The sequence below is a fragment of the Aulonocara sp. 'chitande type north' Nkhata Bay genome, linkage group LG6 (genome assembly GCF_057382095.1).
Source record: "Aulonocara sp. 'chitande type north' Nkhata Bay isolate Kocher_YH1m ecotype deep benthic linkage group LG6, A_spYH_male_GT1.1, whole genome shotgun sequence".
Taxonomy (NCBI): Eukaryota; Metazoa; Chordata; class Actinopteri; order Cichliformes; family Cichlidae; genus Aulonocara; species Aulonocara sp. 'chitande type north' Nkhata Bay.
The window spans coordinates 1755618-1780601 of record NC_141349.1 but is presented as its reverse complement, the minus strand read 5'-3'; the positions used below and the strand labels follow the sequence as shown (position 1 = coordinate 1780601).

The following is a 24984-nucleotide window of genomic DNA, read 5'->3' as shown; positions in this document are numbered from 1 at the left end:
ACAGAATAATCAGAGAAGGTGTCATGGTCCCTGTGCCCCCCCCCGGCCAGCCCAGTGTGGCCACAAGTGCTTGTTGTTTTTCTCTCGCTCGGAGTGTTTAATAAAGTGTTGTTGAACCGTGCTACTTCAGTCTGCACCTGAGTCCGTTCCACCTCCGTGACAGAACGGGGGTGGAACGGACTCAACAGTTTAACAACACTTTATTAGACACTCCGGTGCGCTATGTACACGTGAAGGGGGGGGGGGGGGGGGACACCAGGGTCCCGGGGGTCAACAGGGGGGAAACACACGTCTTCACACTCGCTCCGCTCCTCGTCCAAACACTCCTCACACGGGCAACCCACTCACACTCACGGGGTCCAGGAATCAAAACGGGCAGGTCCAGATAAACCTATCAACATAGACGAGGGTAAGTCGGCGGCAAGCACGGGAACAACTAATTCACAATGAAGCCAGGCAATACTGACGAGGGTCACTCAATATTCCAGCGACGAATAGCTCAGAGCCCCAGCCTTAAGAGCCAGAGAACTGCAATTCACCCGAGATCAGCTGCAGGTGCGTGGGCCAAGGGCGGGAGCCCAATCAGAGCTCTGCCCAGGCAGACAGGTAGGAGAGAGAGAGTGAGACAAAAACAACAAACACTTGTGGCCACACTGGGCTGTCCGGGGGGGCACAGGGACCATGACAGAAGGTGAGTTTTTTTTAAACATATCTGCGGCATATAAAAGACAACACCCCTCAGGAAAGGTGGGGATACTGGTGGGCACGTTAAATAAAGGTAAAGGGGGTGGCACGGTGGTTAGCACTGTTGTTGAAAAGCAAGATGGGACTGGGTTCAGTTCCACCATCAGGCTGGGGTCTTTCTGTGTGGAGTTTAGCATGTTCTCCCCGGTTACTCCGGCTTGCTCCCACAGTCCAAAGACATGCATCTAGTGGGGATAGGTTAATGTGAATAGGTGTGAATGGTTGTCTGTGCGTTAGCCCTGCAACAGACTGGCGACCTGTCCAGGGTGTACCCCACCTCTCGCTGGGATAAGCTCCAGCAAACTCTGAAAAGGATAAGCAGAAGCAAATGGATGGATGGAAGTTAAAGAAACATTCCCTGCCAAGATTGTTGTTGCCAGATAAACTTGTTTCCCGGTCTATTTCATATTCTGTCCAAGCCTTAATTGATTCTGGAGCAGAGCAGAATTTTCCTGAGTAGAACCTGACTGCCACACTCAAGATTCCCCTGGAAGAATTATCCAAACTCCTTCAAGTTTCACAGTTGGACTGGACACGTCTCCTGGAAATGATCTCTCTCTCTCTATAAATCCAGTGCCCACTCAGAACATATCCAAGTATACTTTTGCAGTGCTAGTGTTAGGATACCCTTGGCTGAGCAAACACATCCCTCACAGTTAAAAACAAATATCCATCGCCTCTGTTATCATCAGCATTTGAACTGTTGTAGCGACCCACAATCTTTTCAAAACTTGATTTATATGATGCAAATCACTTGGTGTGAATCAGAGAAGGAGACATATAGGCCCAGGTAATGGGCCACCTCTTTTTGTCCCCTCTTGTGTCCACTCCCAGGTCATCCACTGAGCTCATACCTCCGAGTTTGCATATCATCCCAGTAATAATGTAATTCTTCAAGCTTCTGTTTTGGTTGCAAACATAAAAAAGATAAAAGATCCATCGATCCATCTTCTTCTGCTTTTCTGGGGCCGGGTTGCAGGGGCAGCAGCCTAAGCAGAGAAGCCCAGACTTTCCTCTCCCCCGCCACCTCCTCCAGCTTATCCGGGGAAAGACCAAGGCAAGCCGACAAATATAATCTCTCCAGCGTGTCTGCCCCAGGGCCTCCTCCAGTTGGCACATGCCCTGAACTCCTCACCCAGGAGGCGCCCAGAAGGCATCCTTATGAGATGCCTGAACCACCTCAACTGGCTCCTTTTGATGCGAAGGAGCAGCAGCTCTACTCTGAGCCCTTTCCTGGATGGCCGAACTTCTCACCAAATCTCTAAGGGAGAGGCCAGCCACCCTTCAGAGGAAGACCAGTTCCACCGCTTGTATCCGAGATCTCATTCTTTCAGTCACTACCCACTGCTCGCGACCATATGGGACGGGACGTAGATCGACCCGTAAATACTCGTTGATATCTTGATAAAAGATGAAAAAAGAATGCGTTGCTGCCTGTACAGTGTGTGCTCAGAACAAATCTTCCAGGTCTCCTTCAGTCGGTCTGCTCCACCAACTTCCAACTCCAGGAAGTCCTTGGTCCCACATTGAAGTGTATTTTCTCACCGGCTTGTCCCCTTGCTCTGGTAACACAATAATCCTCACTATTGTTGATCATTTTTCAAAAGCTGCACACTTGCTTCAGCTCCTGGTAGACGATGTGTTCATTGAATTCGACTGGACATAGTTTCAATCCAGGGTCCTTAATTTACAGCACTTGTATGAAAGAATTCTGCTCCATCCTCGGTGTCCAGGTGAACCTTTCTTCTTCTGGTTTCCATTCACAGAACTGCATCACTTCCCTTAATCAGTCCACCCGGAGCACGCAACTCACCTGGATTAAGTATGCACAAAACACCATGACACCATCAGCCCCTGGTCTCTTTCAGTTTGAAGCACTCCTCGGGTATCAACCTCCACTGTTTCCAGCAATGCCAAATCCTCTCTGCTGCTGTCAGCGGATCTGGAAGGCAGCTCGGGCAGCACTATTGTGGACCAAGGATCGAAATAAAAGTCGTCCAGACCAAACTCCAAGTTACATGCCGAGACAAAAGGTTTGGTTATCAACAAAGAAAATTCCTCTAAGAACGGAATCTGATAAAACGTCTCCAAACTTCATCAGACCGTTTGAAATTGAGGCTCTGTTTAATCCTGTGTCTGTCAGCTCAAAATATGAGAATCAATAACATGTTTCTCAGATCAAACCCACTCTTGGTTGGTTCAGCCTCAGTGAGCCAGCCTTTACTGGCCAGCAGATTATGAATGTTCGACATCGCAGGAGAGATCTACGATATCTGGTGGAGCAGGAGTGATATGGCCCAGAAGAGCAGTTGTGGATTGGTGTCATGGTCCTTCAGTCCTCCTGTGCTGGCTCACTCTTTCTATCTGTCGCTCCTCTCCTCTGTCTGTGGGAGTGTATGTTTGCATTATTCACACCTTCTGTTGTGGGGTCTGGTCCTCCTGTTTCCCCCCCTTCAGTCCAGCATGCCTGTGTTAATTAACTTACCTGTTGACAATCCTGTGATAGGCCTGGCTGCTGTTTAAGACCTTCATTTGACACTGAATCGTCAAGCAGGAAACAATCAGTTTTGATGGCTCATCTTACTTGATGCACCTCTTTGTTCTCGTCTGCTCAGGATTCCTGGATGTCCTCCTGATGTCAGTTACTGAGAGTGAGAAAAGATTTTCCTGTGGGAAGAGACTCTTTTCCTGAGCTGGTGCCGAGGAATCCTCTGACTACTGCCCATTCACTTTGCATTACGGCATTTATTAACATTTTTAACATTCACTGTAAATAAATGCACTGAACTTAACCTCCACATCTTTAGTCCTGCACATCTCCTCAGTTATGCCAGATGCACATGTTGAGTATTGTTTCTTTTGATTCCTGTTTATTTGGTAATGGTAAATGGACTGATCATTATATAGCGCTTTTCTACTCTCCCGGAGTACTCAAAGCGCTCTATACAACATGCCTCATTCACCCAATCACACCCACTCATACAAGCACTTCCTTCTATACATAAGTGCAATCTAACCAACATTCATACACACTGCGATGGATGCATCGGAGAGCACCAAGAATACTTGGGCATGCAGACTGGGGAAGCCAAGGATCGAACCTGCTCTACAACTGGCTGGGTGTTCTGCTGGTAGTGGGGATTTTTCTCCTAAGAAACACTGGCCTGAACAGAGTAATCTGTTATAAATACCCTCAAACTGGGATAAAGTACAGCAAAAACAAACCACCACCAATGAGAAAGCCAGTCTGACCGGAAAAGCACAGTACAGTCCTAATTCCCAAGGTTTTAAATACTAGTGTGTTTGTGTCTTTTAAAATGTCAGCAATAAATCACATGTATGCAATGTAACAGGGTACAACAGCTAACAGTTTATTTCTCCCCACAACCTTTGTCTTTGCAGCAGGAAATCATAATACCAACTGGGTTGAAAATTATTCTCAGGATAAGTTTTTGTGACATGCTGAGTATTACAACAACAGTTTCTGATAATAGAAGAGTTAACTGTGGTAAATAGTTGAAGATCACACATCTGCAGCTGTTTACATGGGTAGAAGTTCACATTCAGTTATTACATTTGCACTCAACAGCCTTCATGTTCTACAGAAATACACAACAAACTGGCAGCCAGTCGTGTCCTTTGAGTTGTGCTCATTGACAAAGACTCATTCACTAATGGCAATGTGTTCGCAACCTGTCCGCATTTAAGGATTAGGAAATATGAATAACGATGAGGAAACAAGGGGAAAGCAAATCCCCGTACCTGCATCGGTTAACCAAACCGACACTACAGTTACACTTGGTCCTTGGTCCTAGGATTTGATGAAGTGACCATACTGAAACAAAATATTTATGTTTCACACGTTTCCACACCTGTGTGTGCTCAAAGTAAAGAACATAAACTTCACTCACGTTTAAAAGGTAAGATGAAGCCATCCTAGTTACAAGCTGCCATCTGGCAGTCAGAGACAAGCTATTGCTTTTATACCCAGTGTGGGATGATTGTCAGTGATTCATACACATTATTTAATCCTGCTGCTTTCATGTTAGAGCCAGCAGTAGCTACTTCAACATAAGGAAGTGCCGACTGGTCAATCCTCGATTCATTTAGGAAACATCAGCTAAGAGAACGATTTCTCCACTTCGAGCAAAAACTCGTCTATAAAAAATGACTTAATTATGCTGAAGATGATCTTCTAACAGCGTGAAAGTTATTTTCATGAATTCTGTTACTCTCACTTCATAAAAATAAGACACTAACAAATCCACAGAAGAACTGAAGGAAGTTCTCCAAGCTGATGGAACAAAGGAACTGCCAAGTCCCTAAGGGCTGAGCACTCACCAGGTCAGCTCTGGCCTGCTCTTAGGCACAGGGCGAGGGTTGGCTTTGTGTAACTCAGATGTTACAGTCAAACAATCGCAAAGATTCAACAGATTAGTCATCTGACATGTGACATTTTGTCACATGTCATAATTGTTTCCAGCATGTAATGTTAGCACAGAAGTACTTCGGCCATGACTAGCCTTCAGTGCTTCAAGCCATAACCTCAAATGTCTGTATTTTAAATATAACTAAAGCCCAGAGCACAGACATTTATGTCTTCAAAATTAATTTCTCTGGAATTTAACTAGACCCTGTTCTTTGCAGTGGTACTGACTTCCTCCAAACCTCCTAGCCTAAGGGGACAATGAAATGTGCATGCTCATGCTAAACCTGGCTAATGTTTCAAATAATGAGCTCAGCAAATGCACAAGTAATCTCTGTAAGCCAAAAGCTTCGACTGCAGGATGCTCTAAACACTTTTCTTCTACAGTTTTTTCTACTCTCCAACCTGTATGATGTCACAGAGAGGGCAGGTCCCTAATATGGTCATCACAAGCACACACGTTTGGCTGTGAGCATGAAAGCACCACCCACCTGTGTTTACAAGGTCATCTTTCATGGGCACAGGTGCTCACTGCAATGATGCAATGACATTTCTTGTGCGTAAGTTCAGCAGTCTGTGTGCAGAGAGTCAGCAGCCACACACACAAAGACGCCATCATGCATGCGAGTGCTGCAGTGAATTCAAGCTCACGCAAGGAACTGTTGTTGAAACTAAATTCTGCTCACTCAAATCAACCCGACCACAAGGTTGGAGGGCGGGACCTCAGAGGAACAGGCGCCCTAATGTGATTGGTCAAGAGCTCTGTAACAGTTTACTGTGTCAAACCACGTTACACAGTGGCAGCAGCAGAAGTTTATAATTCTGAAAATAACGTTTGTGAACTATCAACAGTTCTTTTTCCATATTACCATTAACATAAATTATTTTCTCAAGATCGTAACAATATTGTCCATAATTGTCCTCAGTTACCAGGAAACAAGTGACTTTAAACCCACTTTAAATAACTAGAATATTTAAACAAACCAAACAAGCTCATAACTTGTGTAATAAGCATTTCATATCTGCACGCTTGCTTGAATTTCTACACTTGCATTGCTTTGTAAGCACAAGCCCACAGACCACCGTCACAGTTTAAACTACAGCTGGAAATGTTCTCATAAAACTGCTGCATGTGGTGAACAGGATGAAAGGATACAGGATGTTTCCCACATATTTCCAGGGTCATATGGGGATTGAAGCTCTTCTGAACAAGCCGTTCGTCACAGCCAACTCTTATTCTCACTCACGGAGTAATGCAGGATGTTATTTTTTTAAATATATGTTTTCTTTGGTTTGTGTGTGTTGTCCTTTTCATAATCAAGTTTGATTTATATCCTCAAAAATGAGCAAACTACTTACTAAGTTATTCATTTCATCTTAAACACCATTTGGCATGAGTTCATTAGCTGCATCCCCATTGGCTAGGGTCTTAGCAGTTCCACCGAATGACTGGGTTAGAGCAACATTTTCAGTCTTCGATTGGCCGGCAGCTGTCCTATCGTGTTCTGCCTTTGCCCTGATCAGGTTTCTCCGGTGATAGAACAGGTAGCCTGGCAACAGGAAGCCAGCAAGGGAGAAGATGAGAAGGCCCAGATTGATCTGTGGTAAGGAGACAGCGTCGGTACATGTTTCAAACCAAAGCTCTTCTAAAACCCGTTGTTGAAAAACTCCTCTCGGTGTGCACGTGTCCTACCCAGTAAGGATTTCCACTGAGGGGTCCCACCATCAATATGAACAGTGGTTGTTGAAGCAGGGCAAACGCAGCACTGATCATTGACTGCATACCTGTCAGTGTCCCGAAGTGGTTGGCTGGATATCTAGAAAGAGAGGTAGACGAGCTTCTTTTTCTCGTTCATTTGTATTCATTCATTCTTAAATTACTGCTAAAGTACACCGAACCCAACCCAAGGGACTCTCATGTATTAATGTATTACAGACAGAGCTCATGAACTCTGGCTGACTCTGGCCCTTTTCACAATCATACAGTCATGTACAGGGAGTGCAGAATTATTAGGCAAGTTGTATTTTTGAGGAATAATGTTATTATTGAACAACAACCATGTTCTCAACGAACCCAAAAAACTCATTAATATCAAAGCTGAATGTTTTTGGAAGTAGTTTTTAGTTTGTTTTTAGTTTTAGCTATTTTAGGGGGATATCTGTGTGTGCAGGTGACTATTACTGTGCATAATTATTAGGCAACTTAACAAAAAACAAATATATACCCATTTCAATTATTTATTTTTACCAGTGAAACCAATATAACATCTCCACATTCACAAATATACATTTCTGACATTCAAAAACAAAACAAAAACAAATCAGCGACCAATATAGCCACCTTTCTTTGCAAGGACACTCAAAAGCCTGCCATCCATGGATTCTGTCAGTGTTTTGATCTGTTCACTATCAACATTGCGTGCAGCAGCAACCACAGCCTCCCAGACACTGTTCAGAGAGGTGTACTGTTTTCCCTCCTTGTAAATCTCACATTTGATGATGGACCACAGGTTCTCAATGGGGTTCAGATCAGGTGAACAAGGAGGCCATGTCATTAGTTCTTCTTCTTTTATACCCTTTCTTGCCAGCCACGCTGTGGAGTACTTGGACGCGTGTGATGGAGCATTGTCCTGCATGAACATCATGTTTTTCTTGAAGGATGCAGACTTCTTCCTGTACCACTGCTTGAAGAAGGTGTCTTCCAGAAACTGGCAGTAGGACTGGGAGTTGAGCTTGACTCCATCCTCAACCCGAAAAGGCCCCACAAGCTCATCTTTGATGATACCAGCCCAAACCAGTACTCCACCTCCACCTTGCTGGCGTCTGAGTCGGACTGGAGCTCTCTGCCCTTTACCAATCCAGCCACGGGCCCATCCATCTGGCCCATCAAGACTCACTCTCATTTCATCAGTCCATAAAACCTTAGAAAAACCAGTCTTGAGATATTTCTTGGCCCAGTCTTGACGTTTCAGCTTGTGTGTCTTGTTCAGTGGTGGTCGTCTTTCAGCCTTTCTTACCTCGGCCATGTCTCTGAGTATTGCACACCTTGTGCTTTTGGGCACTCCAGTGATGTTGCAGCTCTGAAATATGGCCAAACTGGTGGCAAGTGGCATCTTGGCAGCTGCACGCTTGACTTTTCTCAGTTCATGGGCAGTTATTTTGCACCTTGGTTTTTCCACACGCTTCTTGCGACCCTGTTGACTATTTTGAATGAAACGCTTGATTGTTCGATGATCACGCTTCAGAAGCTTTGCAATTTTGAGACTGCTGCATCCCTCTGCAAGATATCTCACTATTTTTGACTTTTCTGAGCCTGTCAAGTCCTTCTTTTGACCCATTTTGCCAAAGGAAAGGACGTTGCCTAATAATTATGCACACCTGATATAGGGTGTTGATGTCATTAGACCACACCCCTTCTCATTACAGAGATGCACATCACCTAATATGCTTAATTGGTAGTAGACTTTCGAGCCTATACAGCTTGGAGTAAGACAACATGCATGGAGAGGATGATGTGGACAAAATACTCATTTGCCTAATAATTCTGCACTCCCTGTATTTATCCATTTTTTTAAACTGCTTTTAAAATTTGGGGTCTCTTTCTTCTCTAAGCTTCAACTTAAGGATGTTCCAGCTGACTAATTTGCTTTTCCACAGTGGTCTGATGTCTGTCTGTGTTAACGGGAACGTGAAGCTCAGTGATGTTGCTTGTTTGGTTAATCATAAGAGAGGAAAACAATGTTCTGTTGAAAAAACTGCTTTAGAGTTTCAGGGTTGGGGGATGGCTACAGCCTATCTCAGCCATAAACCCTGGAAGGTTTTGGCATTTTAAGTATGTTTCGATGGAAAAACATTTGTCTTTTAGTTAAGTAAAGAATCCAAATACTTGTCACAGCACTCGGCGATGCAGTTTAACAATATAAAACAAAGTTCAGCTGCCTGTGTGGTCATTTTCCACGTACAGTTGTACCGTCTATACGAGGGCACAGGACCCCATGTTAGGGCTGAAAATCAATATTTTAAACTCTGATTTCCTTGCCCATGCCTTCCTTACAGGGTTTCTAACTGTAAGCAAAATCTCTCACATTACATATGTTAATATATAAATACTGTAGCTTTGTAAAAGCCCTGTTGTTACCCACACAGCAGCATAGAGACCTCCACAGCAGGAGTGAACAAATCCTCTTACTATGGTATGCAGAATGAATGACACCATCTATCAGAGAAGCAAAGTCAGATGTTAACAGTGATACTCGGATGTGTCAGTGAGGACTTCTGAAGCTCAGGATTTTGCTAACCTGTAAGGGCAAATTGTCTATCAGGGATGTGATGCCAAAGGTGACCAACAGGAGGTTGGTGAAGATGAAAGCTCTCATGGCATTAGTGAGTTTCTGGATCTTCCTGTTCCTCTTTGAGGCATTCAGTTGGCTGAGAAGGACAAAGTTCAAGTGTCAAAAGAGGCTCATGGCTACACAAAAAGTTTGAATGTGGTGAAATCAAGATGCAGAGGTACACTGTGATGTTAGTGACACCACCAGGCTTCTCCTCTTTTATATCGCAATCCAAGTTCAAAGTTAACATTAAACCCATCCTATGTACTAAACACCAGCCTTTGGGTCTGTCTGTAGTATCTTATCCTGAACACTTTTCATACCAATTGTCTGTTTGTGTGTTTGGACTTTCCTCTTCACAGTCCTTCATCCTCCAGTCCATGATGTAGCCAATCAACGGACAGGTCAGTAGACACAGCAGCTGCATCGTACCGAAGACAGATGAGTAGAATCCAACTGGAGAGGACATTTATAGAGAGGGGGAGTCAATAAAAAGTGATTTACATGGGTAATATCATTTGCCCCATGGCCAGACACAACTTGAACCTATACAATGAAATCCATCAACAATACGTTAACATTAAATCTTTGGCACAAGCCATATCTCTGAGCTGTATTACTTTTCTTTACCACCAGTACTACAGCTTTTATTCCCGTCTAACAAACGTTGTGGGCCAATAAGATAAGATAAGATAAGATAGAACTTTATTAATCCCTCGGGTGGGTTCCTCTGGGAAATTCGACTTCCAAAAAAAGCACAGCAACGACCGAAGTTACAGTTACAGAATTGTTATATATATATATATATATATATATATATATATATATACACACACACACACACATATAAATACAGAGACAAATATAAATAAAATATACGAAGGGGATAAATAGAATAAATAGGAATAAAAAATAAAAATACAAGTGAATTGCACATTTCAAGTATTGAGTCTATTGCACTGTTGACTATTTACAAAAAGTATTGCACAAGGTATTGTACAGTGAGGTGCAGAGGCACTACAGCTTAGTTGTTCCCCCCTCCTTTGTCCTCCTGTCTCCCCTCCCTCTCCCCTCCAGAGAGGAGTTAAACAGTCTGATGGCGTGTGGGACAAAGGAGTTTTTAAGTCTGTTAGTTCTTGTCTTGGGGAGAAGCAACCTGTCACTGAACAGACTCTTCTGATTGTTTATGGCCGTGTGCAGAGGATGCCCAGCATTGTCCATAATGTCCAGCAGTTTCTTTAATGTCCTTTTCTCTGCCACTGTCACCAGAGTGTCCAGCTTCATGCCGACCACAGAGCTAGCCCTCCTGATCAGTTTCTCCAGCCTGGATGAGTCCCTCTTTGCTGTGCTGCTCCCCCAGCACACCACAGCATAGAAAAGTACTCCAGCAACCACCGACTGGTAAAACATCCTCAGGAGCTTCCTGCAGATGTTAAAAGACCTCAGCCTCCTGAGGAAGTACAGTCGGCTTTGGGCTTTTTTATACAGGTGCTCTGTGTTGCATGACCAGTCCAGTTTATTGTCCACCCACAGCCCGAGGTACTTGTACTTGTTGACCACCTCCACCTCCTCCCCCTCTATCTGAACCGGCAGTGGACCTTCTCTGGACATCCCGAAGTCCACAACCAGTTCCTTAGTCTTTGAGGTTTGAGTTGCAGGTGGTTTGTGTGACTCCATGCGACAAAGTTCCTCACCAGACTTCTGTACTCCTCTTCCTGATCATCCCAGATACACCCCATGATGGCTGTGTCGTCTGCAAACTTCTGAATATGGCATAATTCAGAGTTGTAGCAGAAGTCAGAGGTGTACAGGGTGAAGAGAAGAGGGCACAGCACAGTTCCCTGTGGTGCTCCTGTGCTGCTGACCACAGTGTCAGACGTGATGTCCTTCAGCCTGACGTACTGTGGTCTGTCGGTGAGGTAGTCGGAGATCCAAGCCACCAGGCAGGGGTCCACCTCCATCCTGTTCAGTTTTTCCTGAAGCATACAGGGCCGGATGGTATTAAAGGCACTGGAAAAGTCAAGAAACAGGATCCTGACCGTGCCTTTTCCCCCATCCAGGTGTGAGTGGGCTCTGTGTAGGAGGTACAGGATGGCATCCTCCACTCCGACACCCGCCTTGTATGCAAACTGTAGTGGGTCCTGGGCATGTTGTACCTGTGGTCGGAGGAGGTTGAGGAAGAGCCGCTCTAGAGTCTTCATAAGATGTGACGTCAGTGCCACCGGTAGGAAGTCATTCAGCTCATTGGGCCGGTTCTTTTTGGGGACTGGGACGATGCAGGATGTCTTCCATAGGGCGGGCACTCTCCCCAGTCGCAGACTGAGGTTGAAGACTCGTTGTAGCGGCTCCCCAAGTTCAGCAGCACACGCCTTTAGCATCCTAGGACACACCTTGTCTGGGCCTGCTGCCTTTCTGGGGCGAAGCTTCCTCAGTTGCCTCCTGACCTGATCCACTGTGACACTGGGAGATGTTTGGGAGGAGGGGAGGGGGGGAGATGTCTTGCTGCTGAGAGAGGGATTGGAGGAGGGGGGTGTCATGGTGTCAGGAAGGGGGGGAAGCGAGGGAGGCAGGAGAGTGGGGAGAGGACTCTGTAGTGAAGGTGAGGGTGGAGGTGGGGGGGTTGTGGGCTGGTCAAACCTGTCACCTAGGATGTCATCCTGTAATATCTTTAAATGTTGCAGACTCTTTCATTGACTGGACAGGGCCTGGAGCTGGAATTTTTCAGTGCTCTCGACATAGACAGGTAACCGGCATGTCAGCTTCCCACATGTCCGATTACCAGTGATGGGAATAACAGCGTTACTGTTTTCAGTAACGAGTAATCTAATTACTATTCCTATCGTTACAACGCCGTTACCGTTACTAACAAGAAACTGCGGCGCGGTCGCGTTACTATTTTACAGCAAACAGACGGTTGAAGCTGTCTGTAGTTTACAGCATCTTATATCAGCTGCACAGAAGTAGCTGTAAGTAATCTGGGCGCTGCAGCTTTAAGCAGCTGCGCTCCCGCGGACAGCGATCACTTTCTGCCCGACGATCACTTTTTGGCACAACACCTGGAGCTCAGGGGGCAAAACAATGGCATGAGTGCTGCTGTTTGACTGAGGAAGAATAAAGTAGTCGTGGTAAGCCGATCACATGACCACTTCAAGATGACAAAGCAACAAGGTGCCAGTTTTTAAATTGTGCTGATAGGCCACGTAAAACCAGACTCATGATAAACAATATATACGTGTGTTTACTGTCTGAGGACAGCGCAGCGAGACCTCTCTGCTAATGAGCAAAAAAGAAAAATCAAACCAAAATCAGCCCGTTCATGTTGGTGCAAAAATGCACCATGTTGATATGGCAACATGACATTTGGTTGTTTAGGAAGATTTAGGAGTGACGGCGAGAGAGAGAGAGAGAGAGAGCGAGTTTTGAGATGTGAGAGATTTGTGACATTTAGCGTGTTTGGAGTGTGTAGTTAATGTGTTGTCTTGTGTAGTTAGTGTATAGTGTTGTGGATAGTGTTGTGTTGTGTGTCAGAACAATGAGGCGACTGCTGTCTCCAGGTAGAAACAGGAGTGACACACCTGCTGCTGTCAGACCTGCAGGTATCAGGCTGTGATGTTTCCTTTATAGTGGACAGAAATATTTGGAGTGGTACAAACAATTTGTGGCATCTTATTGAAGAACAGCTGATTGTTCTGTAAACAGTTTGACATGGTTAAAAAAGGTAAATGGCTGCAAATCACTTTGTTGTTTGCAAAACTTGTGCGTATGATTTTAAAACTGACAATTTATATTTGCATTTAAAGTTATGAAATATGATTCAATAAACATGTTTGTGGTTGTTACAGTAACAAATATAACTTTCTACTCGGATTTTGTTGTTTGTCTGATTTTAGATCAATTGTGTTAATACAGTTTGTCAAAATGAAAACATGACTGTAAATTCAGACACGTGAGGTTGTGCTGGAAAGAATGACACCAAACAAGGCAAAGTAACTAGTGAAGGTGAAATGTAGAGGAAACATCAGAAGTAGTTACATCGTGGACATGCAATAATGCCACATGCTAACACTGGGAGGGAAGACACAGCTCACCAAAGTAAACTGCAGGTGGACTACCACAAAAAGTTTGAACATGGCCATTTTAAAGAAGCCAAGAAAGACAAACTGGCTGAAACCAACTGTCATGGTCCAGGTGAGTGCGGGGTTTTTCCACTCTGCTGGGCTGCACCTTCAGGCGGAGACTCCAATCAGCCTTCACAGCTCAATGCAATCAAGTCACCAGCATTTAAGACCAGCACTCACAACAGACCTTTGCCAGATCTTCAGCTAACTCGCTTTAGTCGTGGCCACCTTATCTTTTGCATTTCTACCCACAGTGTTTTCTCTCTGTCATAGTACCACGTCACACTTCACAAGCAGGAAAAATACGCATCTCTGTCTGGACGCTGGTTTTCTGCTATCAGGTTGCACTCCCTCCATCGTGGCCTTTCACCTACCTGCCCCCTGCCAGGGCCGTTGCTCCAAGTATATTCTGGACTCTGTCTTGACCACTCCTCACCCAGACCCCCTAGACACCCTCCTTGCCTGACGCCTACCCCTGCAACACGTAAACCATAACCATCATAGCTTAATCTCTGGCTGTGATTCACTGGACTGCCACTGACTGCCTGTCTCTTCTCATTATAGTGACTCAGTGTACCTCCACCCAGGCCGCTGCCCCTTTTCCCTCCCCAGGATCCGTACTTAAACTCTTGTGTAACATGGTAGACTAATGTACCTGTGTTAATTCAGCTCCATATTATTGTGTGAAGTTGCACTGGGTTGGGAGTGGTTTTGTGTGTGTGTCACATTTTTGGTGAGCCAATGGGTGGAATGGGGTTGGACTAATTAGAGGCAGGTGTACTTGATTGCACTGATACACTGGTCTACTTATAGCCCACACTACAAACACTGTTGTGTCGTTTTGTCTCTCTGTGCAGGTATGTACTGTGATGAAATCAGATATGGTTGGGATGGATGGGTTTTGTCCTATGAATTCTATAGTGAAAGTGTAGTTTTGTCTCTCTGTGCAGGCCAGGGCCTATTATATGCCACAGCCTAAAGGCAGCAGAGTTGCAGAGGCTGGAGTGACCACTGGCTATATGCTTGCAGGGTGGTGGGTCTCCAAGGACAACTTCTAACCCTGTTACAGGCAACACATGGAGTGTAACTGGCCGTGTGGCATAGCTGGCTCTGGCCTTGGGACTGTGTGTTTTTATTTGATTCATAAATGGGACACTGGACTGTTTTATCTTTTATCTCTTGATATTTTTTGTCAATAAAGTATCTTTTAGAATTTTATTGACTGTCATCTTTTTGCCCACGACTGAGACGGTTGGTCAGACCTAGAGTCTTTCTTTGGGTGTGTTACAACTGGCGTTGTCGACAGGATCTGGCTACCATAATCTGTAGTGGGCAAAAGCAAGATGACTGATCAGAGTGAATTACAGTCTGGCCCAAATAGAGAAGCACCAGTTTCTAGTGCAGGGTTTAGGCCCTTTGGTATGATCCCTATGTTTAATATGGTCACAACTAAATTTAGAGGGAAGGATTCAGATATTAGTCTAGGTGAATGGAAAAGTAATTTGCAGACAACATTTGCTTTGCAAGGAGTTCCTGTAGATTTTAGAGCAGAATTAACACTCTGTTACTTAGAAGGCAAGGCTAAAAGAGAGATTTTAATTCTAGCACCAGAGAAGCGTAATTCATCTGAGCTAATTTTTAATGAGTTAGAGAAGTTGTATGGGGATAAAACAACTGCTTCGGTCCTGCGCTCTCAGTTCTTCAACGCTCGCCAAGAAACACATGAAGACATCAGTTCATTTGCACTGAGATTACAAGAACATTTTCTCAGGTTAAAGAGGAAGGACCCTAGAGGTATGAATGACGAAGATATTCTTCTCAGAGATCATCTGGTTGAAGGCTTGAGAGACACTGCCCTTAGAGGTGAATTCAGAACAAAAATTCTAATGAATGATCAGTTGACTTTTGCAGAAATTAAAGCAGAACTAATCCTGAGGGAACACGTTTATGGTGAAATGGTTGATCCAGTCCAGTGTTTTGCTGCCAAAGGTGAAAGATACAAGACCTGTAATGCTAAGGATATGGAACAGATCAAATCAGAGTTGTGGGAGGACATGAACAAGCAAATGACCACACAATTCAATGATTTATCACAGACTTTGATCAAAGAAATCCGATCAGAACTTCATCAAGCTACACAAAAGACTTTGGACTGGAAACAGACTGACCAGTCCAGATCAAGAAAGAAAGGAGGGAGCAGACCCAGAGTCTACTCAAACAGCTATGATGAACAAGGTAGCCCCATCTGTAACACTTGTTCCCAGCCAGGCCACATAGCTCGGTTCTGTAAAAGCAAGCCTAGATCTGGATCGTTAAACTAGACAACACCACTGTGGTGGCCCAGACAGTGGGTTGTGTCGATGCCAATGGGCCTCAAACTGATGTGAAAAAACTGATTGGAAAAGTTCCTAAAGTCAGCTTGTGTCTTGATGATGTTCCAATACAGTGTATTCTGGATACTGGATCAAATGTGTCACTGATAAAGAACAGCTACTTCTCTAAACACTTTGGCAGTAATGGGATGAAATTGAAGGATGCAAGCAGCTGGCTGGTGCTCGAGGCTGCTAATGGACTAGATATTCCATACCTGGGTTATATATTGCTACATGTGAAGATTGGACAGGTGGAACTCCCTGAATGTGGTTTTTTGGTGATTAAGGACCAATGTTTAACCGACAATGAAGGCGTCCTGGGTATGAATGTTATTTCAGTGTTATGAAAAAATGGATCAGGAGAAGCCATTAGCCTACCTCTCCTCTAGTGGGGCCGAACAGAGAGCTTGGACTACTGCTTTTCAGATTTGTGCCAGTCAGGCACGGTTTGCAGCTTCAGATGGGTCCATTGGGTATGTACGTACCATAAATCGCCATCCTATACAGATTCCCCCTCAGAGTGAGATGTTGGTTTGGGGTCGTACGAAGACTGGAGTGGATGGCAGGGATTATCAATGCCTGGTGGAACCTGTCGAGGTGGGTGAAGTCTTAATTGCTAGAACATTATCTACAGTCCATGATGGGAGGCTTTTGATTAGGGTCCAAAACCTTAATGACTCACCAATGTACCTTTACAGACATCAGAAGTTGGCTAAGACTTTTATTATTGACCCAGCAGATATCATACAAGAGAATAGTGTGAACATGACTCGTGTTGGTGTAAACAGAGTATGGACAAGCCCTGCCCAAGGAGAAATGAATGTTCCCTGATTTAACTGGTCTTCATTTGTCCACAGAGGAATTGGAGAAACTGCAGGCTTTATTGCATAAGCACCGAGCAGTGTTTGCTGTGCATGAGGAAGATTATGGATTGACAAGCACCATGCAGCATTCAATTCCTACAGGCAATGCTGCACCAGTCCGTGAGCGCTATAGACAAATTCCACCAAAGTTATATCAGGAGGTGAAGAGTTTTATTCAAGGTATGTTGGATGCTAACATCATTGTGCCTAGTTGCAGTCCATGGGCTTCTCCGGTTGTGTTAGTCCGTAAGAAGGATGGGACACTTAGATTTTGTGTGGATTATCATAAACCTAATGCTGTGACCCATAAAGATGCTTACCCTCTTCCAAGAATAGAAGAGTCACTTGCCAGTTTGGGTAACGCAAAGTATTTTTCCACACTTGATCTTGCCAGTGGATATTGGCAGGTTGGGGTGTCCCCACCAGACAGAGAAAAAACAGCCTTCACTACACCCATGGGTTTATTTGAATTCACCAGAATGCCCTTTGGCTTGTCAAATGCACCAGCCACCTTCCAAAGGTTGATGCATGTATGCCTGGGTGAAGAAAACTTACAGTCTGTACTTGTCTACTTAGATGATGTAATAATCTATTCTCCAGATTTTGACACCCACTTGGTTCATTTGGATGCAGTCCTTGGTAAACTGTCAAAGCATGGCCTCAAATTAAAACCCAAGAAGTGCTGTCTTCTAAAACCAGAGGTTCAGTATTTGGGTCATCGTGTTTCAGCAAAAGGGGTTGCTCCAGACCCTGACAAGATTAAATGTATTCAAGAATGGCCTATTCCAACTACTGTGAAACAATTACAATCATTTCTGGGTCTGGCAGGCTATTATCGGAGATTTGTGAAAGATTTTGCAAGAATTGCCCAACCATTAAATCAAATATTAGTTGGAGCATCACAAAATTCTAAGAGGAAGGATGTTCCCTTGTCCACTAAATGGAACTCTACATGTGACACAGCCTTTAGTTCTTTAAAAATGGCTCTAACATCTGCACCAGTGTTGGCTTTTGCTGATTTTAATCTACCTTTCATCTTGTACACAGATGCCAGCAACCAGGGCTTAGGAGCCGTACTTGCACAAGTTCAGGATGGAAAAGAGAAAGTAATTGCTTTTGCTAGTAGGAGTTTGAGCCCTTCTGAGAAAAATGATAAGAACTATAGCTCCTTCAAACTTGAGTTTCTGGCCTTGACCTGGGCAGTAACCAAGAAATTTGCTGAATATCTGTATTGTGTACCCTTTACAGTTTACACAGACAATAACCCTTTGGTACATTTGAGTTCAGCCAAACTTGGTAGCTTAGAGCAGAGATGGGCAGCACGCCTGGCTAGTTTTCAATTTGAGATCAAATATAGGCCAGGGCGTATTAATCAGAGTGCAGATGCACTATCCAGATATCCATCACCTGTAGTAACTGAGGCTACAGAGGGACAAAGGGAAGAAGTAGAGGTTCCATCCTTTAAACAGGTTGAAGTAAATGTGGTCAGAGCAATGTGTGTTGGCGTAAGCAACTCTAACCAGGAGGGTTTACAAAATGTAACCTGTGGTGTGCCTCTGTTTCCTGAACGCACGCCATCTCAGTGGTCTGCCTTGCAAGGGGAGGACTCAACGCTAAGAAGGGTGGCCTGTTATCTACAGAGGGGCCATCAGCCAAATAAGCGTGAGAGGCAACAGGAGTCTAAACCTGTTCTGTCTTCTGCGGCACTGGGAACGACTGTCACTAAAAGATGGAGTGCTGTGTCGGACATCACATGATACCAAGGAGGTCGATCCAGTAGTTCAAATTTTGGTTCCTGAGGGTGAGAAGTATTCTATATGGCAACCGTACCATGAATATGCAGGACACTGGGGCCCAGAAAAAACAATATCCCTCATTAAAAGAAGATATTTCTGGCCCAAATTAAATGCTGATGTTATAAATTGGTGTTCCCAATGCAAGGCCTGTGTCCTGCGTAAAGCGGCTGCTGCGAAACATGCTCCGTTGATTCCCATTAAGACATCTGCACCCATGGAACTGTTGTCTGTAGACTTTTTGTCTATAGCTGTGTGACAGGTGAGACCTGGAGACTTGGGACCGCCCCTGGTGGGCGGAGCTGGTCTTCGCTCCTTTCATAAGCGCAGGTGTGGGCAATTGGGTATTCCTTTGCAAACCTGAAGCTGCGAGCGCTTGGTCCGAGTTGGGCAAGTTGGTGTTTCTTAACTATGAAAGTCTGATACGCGTCCTCCCCTAAACTTCTGTTAGAACGGTAGGTTACACAAAAATGTACCACTTGAGCTCTGGCTGTTGGCAGAGGTTTACAGTTATTTGCACCCTTGTAGGTGGGAAACATTGCTCCCGTGAGAACGGTATAGTGGACTTCATCGCCACTGACCCACATTTATTAGGGTGTGACACGAACTTGTGGACAGGTAACAAAACCAATTCAGTGGAGGAATATTCCTGTGTTTTATTGTCCAGCTAGTGATCTCCTGTCTTTTATTTACAGAGTACCGAGCTGCTGCTTTGCCAGGTGGATTTCTGGCTGCGGGCAAAGGACCCGACACATCAGTGTGTTTTAATTTGTTTTAAACTGGTGTAAGTCGACGGACTGACTGCTGCGGCTGTCGATGGTTTTGTTTTTTTGTTTTACTTTTTCTGTATCAGTAGGCACCACAGATATTGATTCGCAGGCGGTGAAGGCGCTGCAGGGAAAACAAATCCTTTTTTTGCCTCTCCGCTTTTGCATGCACAGCGGGGGGCCCAAGTGAAGACGGCACCGAAGATTTGCCTTTTTTTCTATAGTGTTTTACCCATTTGGGGTCATGTGTGAGTTGCCGTCCATTTTTAACCTGTGTGCTATGTCGATTTGTTTTTAAACTGTTCCCCGCAGCGCTTGTCCTGTCTCACGGGCAATCGTACAGTTTTATCGTTTTTAATAAGGTAACGTTTTTAATTGTTTTTAGGTGCTGCTGTTACACTGTTTCTTTTATTTTGTATTAAAAATTAAACTCTTTTAAACTGACTGTGCGCCTACGGCTCTGTCCTATTTTAAATAGGTACCTACCACGGGTCACAAACGGTCCAGAAGATCTGTATCATAATGTTTTGGTCATGGTGGATCACTTCAGTAAATTTGCTTGGGCTGCAGTTACAAAAGACCAGACTGCAGTGACGACAGCTAAAGCACTCTGGAGCAAGGTAATTCAGCCCTTTGGTGCACCGAGACGACTGCTGTCAGATGAAGGTCCTAACTTTGAATCGCAACTAGTGCAGGAGCTGTGTGAATTGTATGTTATAAAGAAGGATCATACAACACCCTATCACCCAGCTGGAAATGGGGCCTGTGAACGGCTTAATCGGACTCTTCTGGGGTTGCTGGGCACATTAGGTGAAGAGAGGAGAAACTGGCGAGATCACCTGCCTGAGATGATCCAGGTATATAACCATACAGTGCACAGTTCTACAGGATATTCACCACATTATTTGATGTTTGGAAGGCATGGATTTCTTCCCCAGGATCGGCTGATGGGCCTTACTGAAAATGTGGGCTGTTCTTCTGTAAGCAACTGGGTGCAATGCCATCAGAGACGGCTGCAGTATGCCTTCCGAAAAGCTCAAGACCATAGAGACTCTGAAATGTCCCGGCAAAAGAAATATCATGACCTGAAAGCAGATGCTCTTCCATTGCTGCCTGGAGAGAGAGTATTGCTACAGGACTTGAGAGCAAGGGGCCGAGGTAAGTTGGCAGATAGGTGGGAGCAGCGACCTTATGTCGTCATAAAACAAGCAGATCCTGATTTGCCGGTGTATGTAATTAGACAAGAAGGGGGAAATGTTGAGAAAGTGATGCATCGTAACTTAATGAGACCTTGTTTGCTACCTATGCAACAAGATATGCAGAACTCTAGGAGTGAGGTGGAGACAGCCAGGCAGGAAGATTTAAAAACTGGAAATGCATGGCCACACACTGGTAGATCTCCAGCTGCTCCACCCTGGGTCGGGTTTTGGCTTCCTACAGAAATCCCTCTCGAGGCTGGCCCAGAAGGCATCGAGACAGGACTCATTCATCAAGAACCCAGACGGTCAACAAAAACAACCAAAGGACTGCCTCCACAGAGATTTGGAGACTAATATTTATAGATTACATGGTCATTGGGACAATGACCATTTCAGCAGGGAGGGGTGTAACATGGTAGACTAATGTACCTGTGTTAATTCAGCTCCATATTATTGTGTGAAGTTGCACTGGGTTGGGAGTGGTTTTGTGTGTGTGTGTCACATTTTTGGTGAGCCAATGGGTGGAATGGGGTTGGACTAATTAGAGGCAGGTGTACTTGATTGCACTGATACACTGGTCTACTTATAGCCCACACTACAAACACTGCTGTGTCGTTTTGTCTCTCTGTGCAGGTATGTACTGTGATGAAATCAGATATGTTTGGGATGGATGGGTTTTGTCCTATGAATTCTATAGTGAAAGTGTAGTTTTGTCTCTCTGTGCAGTCCAGGGCCTATTATATGCCACAGCCTAAAGGTAGCAGAGTTGCAGAGGCTGGAGTGACCACTGGCTATATGCTTGCAGGGTGGTGGGTCTCCAAGGACAACTTCTAACCCTGTTACAGGCAACACATGGAGTGTAACTGGCCGTGTGGCATAGCTGGCTCTGGCCTTGGGACTGTGTGTTTTTATTTGATTCATAAATGGGACACTGGACTGTTTTCTTTTATCTCTTGATATTTTTTGTCAATAAATTATCTTTTAGAATTTTATTGACTGTCATCTTTTTGCCCACGACTGAGACGGTTGGTCAGACCTAGAATCTTTCTTTGGGTGTGTTACACTTGCATCTAGTCATAGCACAAGAACAAGAGCTCAGAGCCGATCAAAGCAGGTATTGGCCTTTTACAAAACAGCTGCAATTTTGAATTGGCCAAGAAAATTGCATTTGGTTGATCTCTAGAAAATGAATCACGAAGTTCCCATGAAATCTGAGTAACTCACTGTTCAAGGTGCTTTCTTGAAGTCGTTTGAAATTGTAAGTCTAACATGTTCCTTCCACAGAGTAAAACCAATCTGAATCTTAAGTCAGGACCCAAACAGGTCTTGGTCCTGGGTCGAGTCTCAGTGGACAGCAGTCATGTGTGTGCACCATTAGAACTGAGTGTTTTGGTTTATACCTTGTTTTTCCACCTCCTTCTGTAGCTCCTCAGAGGCTGAAAGAGACAGCAGCAGGTCAGGGATTACCAGAGACGGGTTAACAGCAATTATTCTCATTAGCAGCACACTCACTTTGGCCCTATAAACAAGTGACAAATAAAAGAAACGCTGAAACCATGTTCCCTTTGATTTGATGATTTGGCTCCAATGTGCACCTTACAAGGAAGCTCATTGCAGATCTGAGTGATTGCCTTTATGCTACGGTGAAACTATGGTAAAGCAGTCTTTTCCAGATTGCCTGCATTCATGTGGTGAGAGGGTTTACTAAATGGTTTGATGAGAATAAAAATGATGTGAATTCTGTGCCATAACCTTAACTTTCACCCAGCAGAACACTAAACACTTGATATAGAGTTTTTTTAAAAACCACATAAGGAATACCAAAACTGGAGCCTATCCCAGCTGTCATGGGGCGAGAGGCAGGGTACACCCTGGACAGGTCGCCAGTCTGTCGCAGGGCCAATGAAATAAACCATGGAGCATTTAGATTTAAAAAATAGAAAATGGACCATTATTCTTACGGTTGGGGTCGCCGTGGGTGACTAGGAACTCCATCATCTTATTCATAGCACCCATGAAGAAGATGAGCCTCAGCTGTGTCATCGCCATGGTGATAACACTCCACAGGAATATGGGAGAACACACAGAATGACAGAGCGGCACAGACGCTGAAGAAGGAGACAAAGAGAGAAAATGTATGAATGTACATTTAGCTTTTGGTTCAGCAGATACAGACCTCAGAGCCGTGCAGGTTCCAGCCAAAACTCTTTCAGTTCACTGAGAGTTCAGGTCCATCGCAGATTCTCACACAGTTCATTTTGCTGTTCATGGTAGTTTACAGTGCACACAAGTCTTTAAAGACTAGAAAGCCCAGGGGTGGCTGTAGCTCTGATGGCAGAGCAGGTCAGCCACTAATCAGAAGGTCGGTGGTTCAATCCCAGGCTCCCCCCTGGCTGTATGCCAAATATCATTGGGCAAGATACTAACCCCATGTTGGCCTACTGGTGGTGGTCAGAGGGCCCGGTGGCGCCAGTGTCCGGCAGGTGTGGCTTGCCATCACCAGTGTGTGAATGTAGGGTAAAGTGCTTTGGGGTCCTCAGGGACTGAGTAAAGCACTATACTAATGCAGGCCAGTTACCATTTTTTCATCACTGCAGATGCTGGACCACTGGTCTGTCAACCACTGGTCGACTCTCCCCTCGTGAACAAGACCCTGACGGTGTTTTTCTGGACTCGGGGCAACACTTAACCCTCATCAAAGGCAAGGGAGCCATAGATGACCGCTCGGACGATGGGAGCTTGATTTTTTTGAGAATAAAATCACTGAGAGTGTTGGCAGCAAGCTCAACTTAAACTAAAGCCAAAATAACAAAACAAATACCTTGGGCTGTGCTGTGGGGGTCTGTGTGCTCAGGTACTGTCTGTCTGGATCCCATTGTGTCTTCCATTGCAGTCATGTGGGTGATATTCCTGTCCCCGGTCACGCTGTCCTCTGTCACAACCCCACTTATCTTCACCCTTTTACTGTTAAGCGGAAAAAAACACACAGAATGTAATGGGAAGAGTCATAATGTGCAATTCCCACTATCTCAAAGATGTTTTAAGTTGAAGACTTTTGGAGATACTCATAAAACGTGCCCGAAACCACAGCTGACGTTACTGAATCTGTAAAACTCAGAACACATGGGAAAGGTTCATCATGAAGCCTCGTGACAGCTGACATGAGTGGGTAACATGAAGTCACAACATGAGGAGCGATTCCCTCGTCAATATCTATATTAGTCTGAAGGCAGTGATTTATAGCCTAACCGACTGCAATGACTCTGTCCTCTGAGCAGCCTGTGCACAGCTGTCCCAGGTGTTGTTGTCACTCTTCTGTTCTCTGTGTTTTGTTCATGTCTCTTTCCATTGTGAGCTTTAGTCGACTCTCAGCGCTCTCAGTTCTGCATCCTGCACTCAGGTTTTTGTGTCGTCCCTGGAGAAATCTCTCAGGGAGAATGGAATCACCCCAAACTGGTACCGCTGTGGGAATCCAGGGAGCATCCACGCTCACCACTTCATGCATAATGGACCTTCCATGTGTACGGACATGTGCAGGTGTATATGCATGTATATGTATACATATGCATATTTAAGGTGTACATGTCTATAAATAGGAATAGTAGTGGTACAATAGTTATGTCAAGCTATATAGTTGATGTCTTCCATATTTCCAACCATATCCATAGTCACATACTGTGTATGCTACCGTTGTATGTAGTGTATTATCTTACTTTTTTCATTGATTGTACTTATTTGTATTTTTGTATTTCCTTCTGATATCTGTACCTGAGCTGAGGTGACGCAAAAACTTCCCCGTTGTGGGATCAATAAAGTCTTATCTTATCTTACAGTTCAGATATGATCACTACGCTCTGTAGGAGCAATCATACTGATCACAACTGTCTCATCATGAGACTTGTGTTCTACTTTTAAACATCTGACACAGTTTCCAGTGTTAATTCGTCTATTCTGTTAAAACTGACGTGTATCTGATGTCTTCGGGTGCAGGGAAAGATTCAGTGGGCCAGTTCAGGAAGCAGTTTAGGATCACAGTGCACGCCATTCCAGCCCAGACCCACATGATGACCCGGAAAGAGACGCCAAGGTCATAAATCACCTGGAGAGGAGGAGGAGGAGTAGGACAGAGAAGCATGAGGGAAGAGATTTCAGGGTTGAGGTGAATAAAGGAAAGGTAAAACGTGTGCATGATGCTGCAAACTTGACCTTTAGTTACTGTTAATGTGAAATCTCACGGCAGTATCCTCCCTTTTATTTCCGCCCAGTGTTGTCTCTTGTTTATTCTTCTTCCTGTTTCCTGTCCACTGTACTCTCTGTCATCAGCTTTTTGGTCCTTCTGCCCCCTTTGCTTTCTTTCATGTTCCCTACAGT

The 24984-nt window shown here is 44.6% G+C and overlaps 1 protein-coding gene across 1 annotated transcript in view; it reads right to left on the bottom strand.

Annotated features, from left to right (window-relative positions):
* Positions 1-250: 250 nt before the first annotated feature.
* The window catches only part of slc43a1b (solute carrier family 43 member 1b), a 38262-nt gene continuing 13528 nt past the window's right edge, over positions 251-24984 (bottom strand). Inside the window, exons 7-15 of the mRNA XM_086294577.1 lie at positions 24579-24712; positions 23435-23577; positions 22575-22721; positions 22014-22049; positions 9825-9957; positions 9469-9598; positions 9313-9386; positions 6864-6987; positions 251-6769 (exon numbers count right to left, since the gene is read on the bottom strand). Of these exons, the coding sequence (XP_086150703.1) occupies positions 6548-6769; positions 6864-6987; positions 9313-9386; positions 9469-9598; positions 9825-9957; positions 22014-22049; positions 22575-22721; positions 23435-23577; positions 24579-24712 (1143 nt within the window). The 3' untranslated portion in view covers positions 251-6547. The remainder of the gene's footprint in view (positions 6770-6863; positions 6988-9312; positions 9387-9468; positions 9599-9824; positions 9958-22013; positions 22050-22574; positions 22722-23434; positions 23578-24578; positions 24713-24984) is intronic.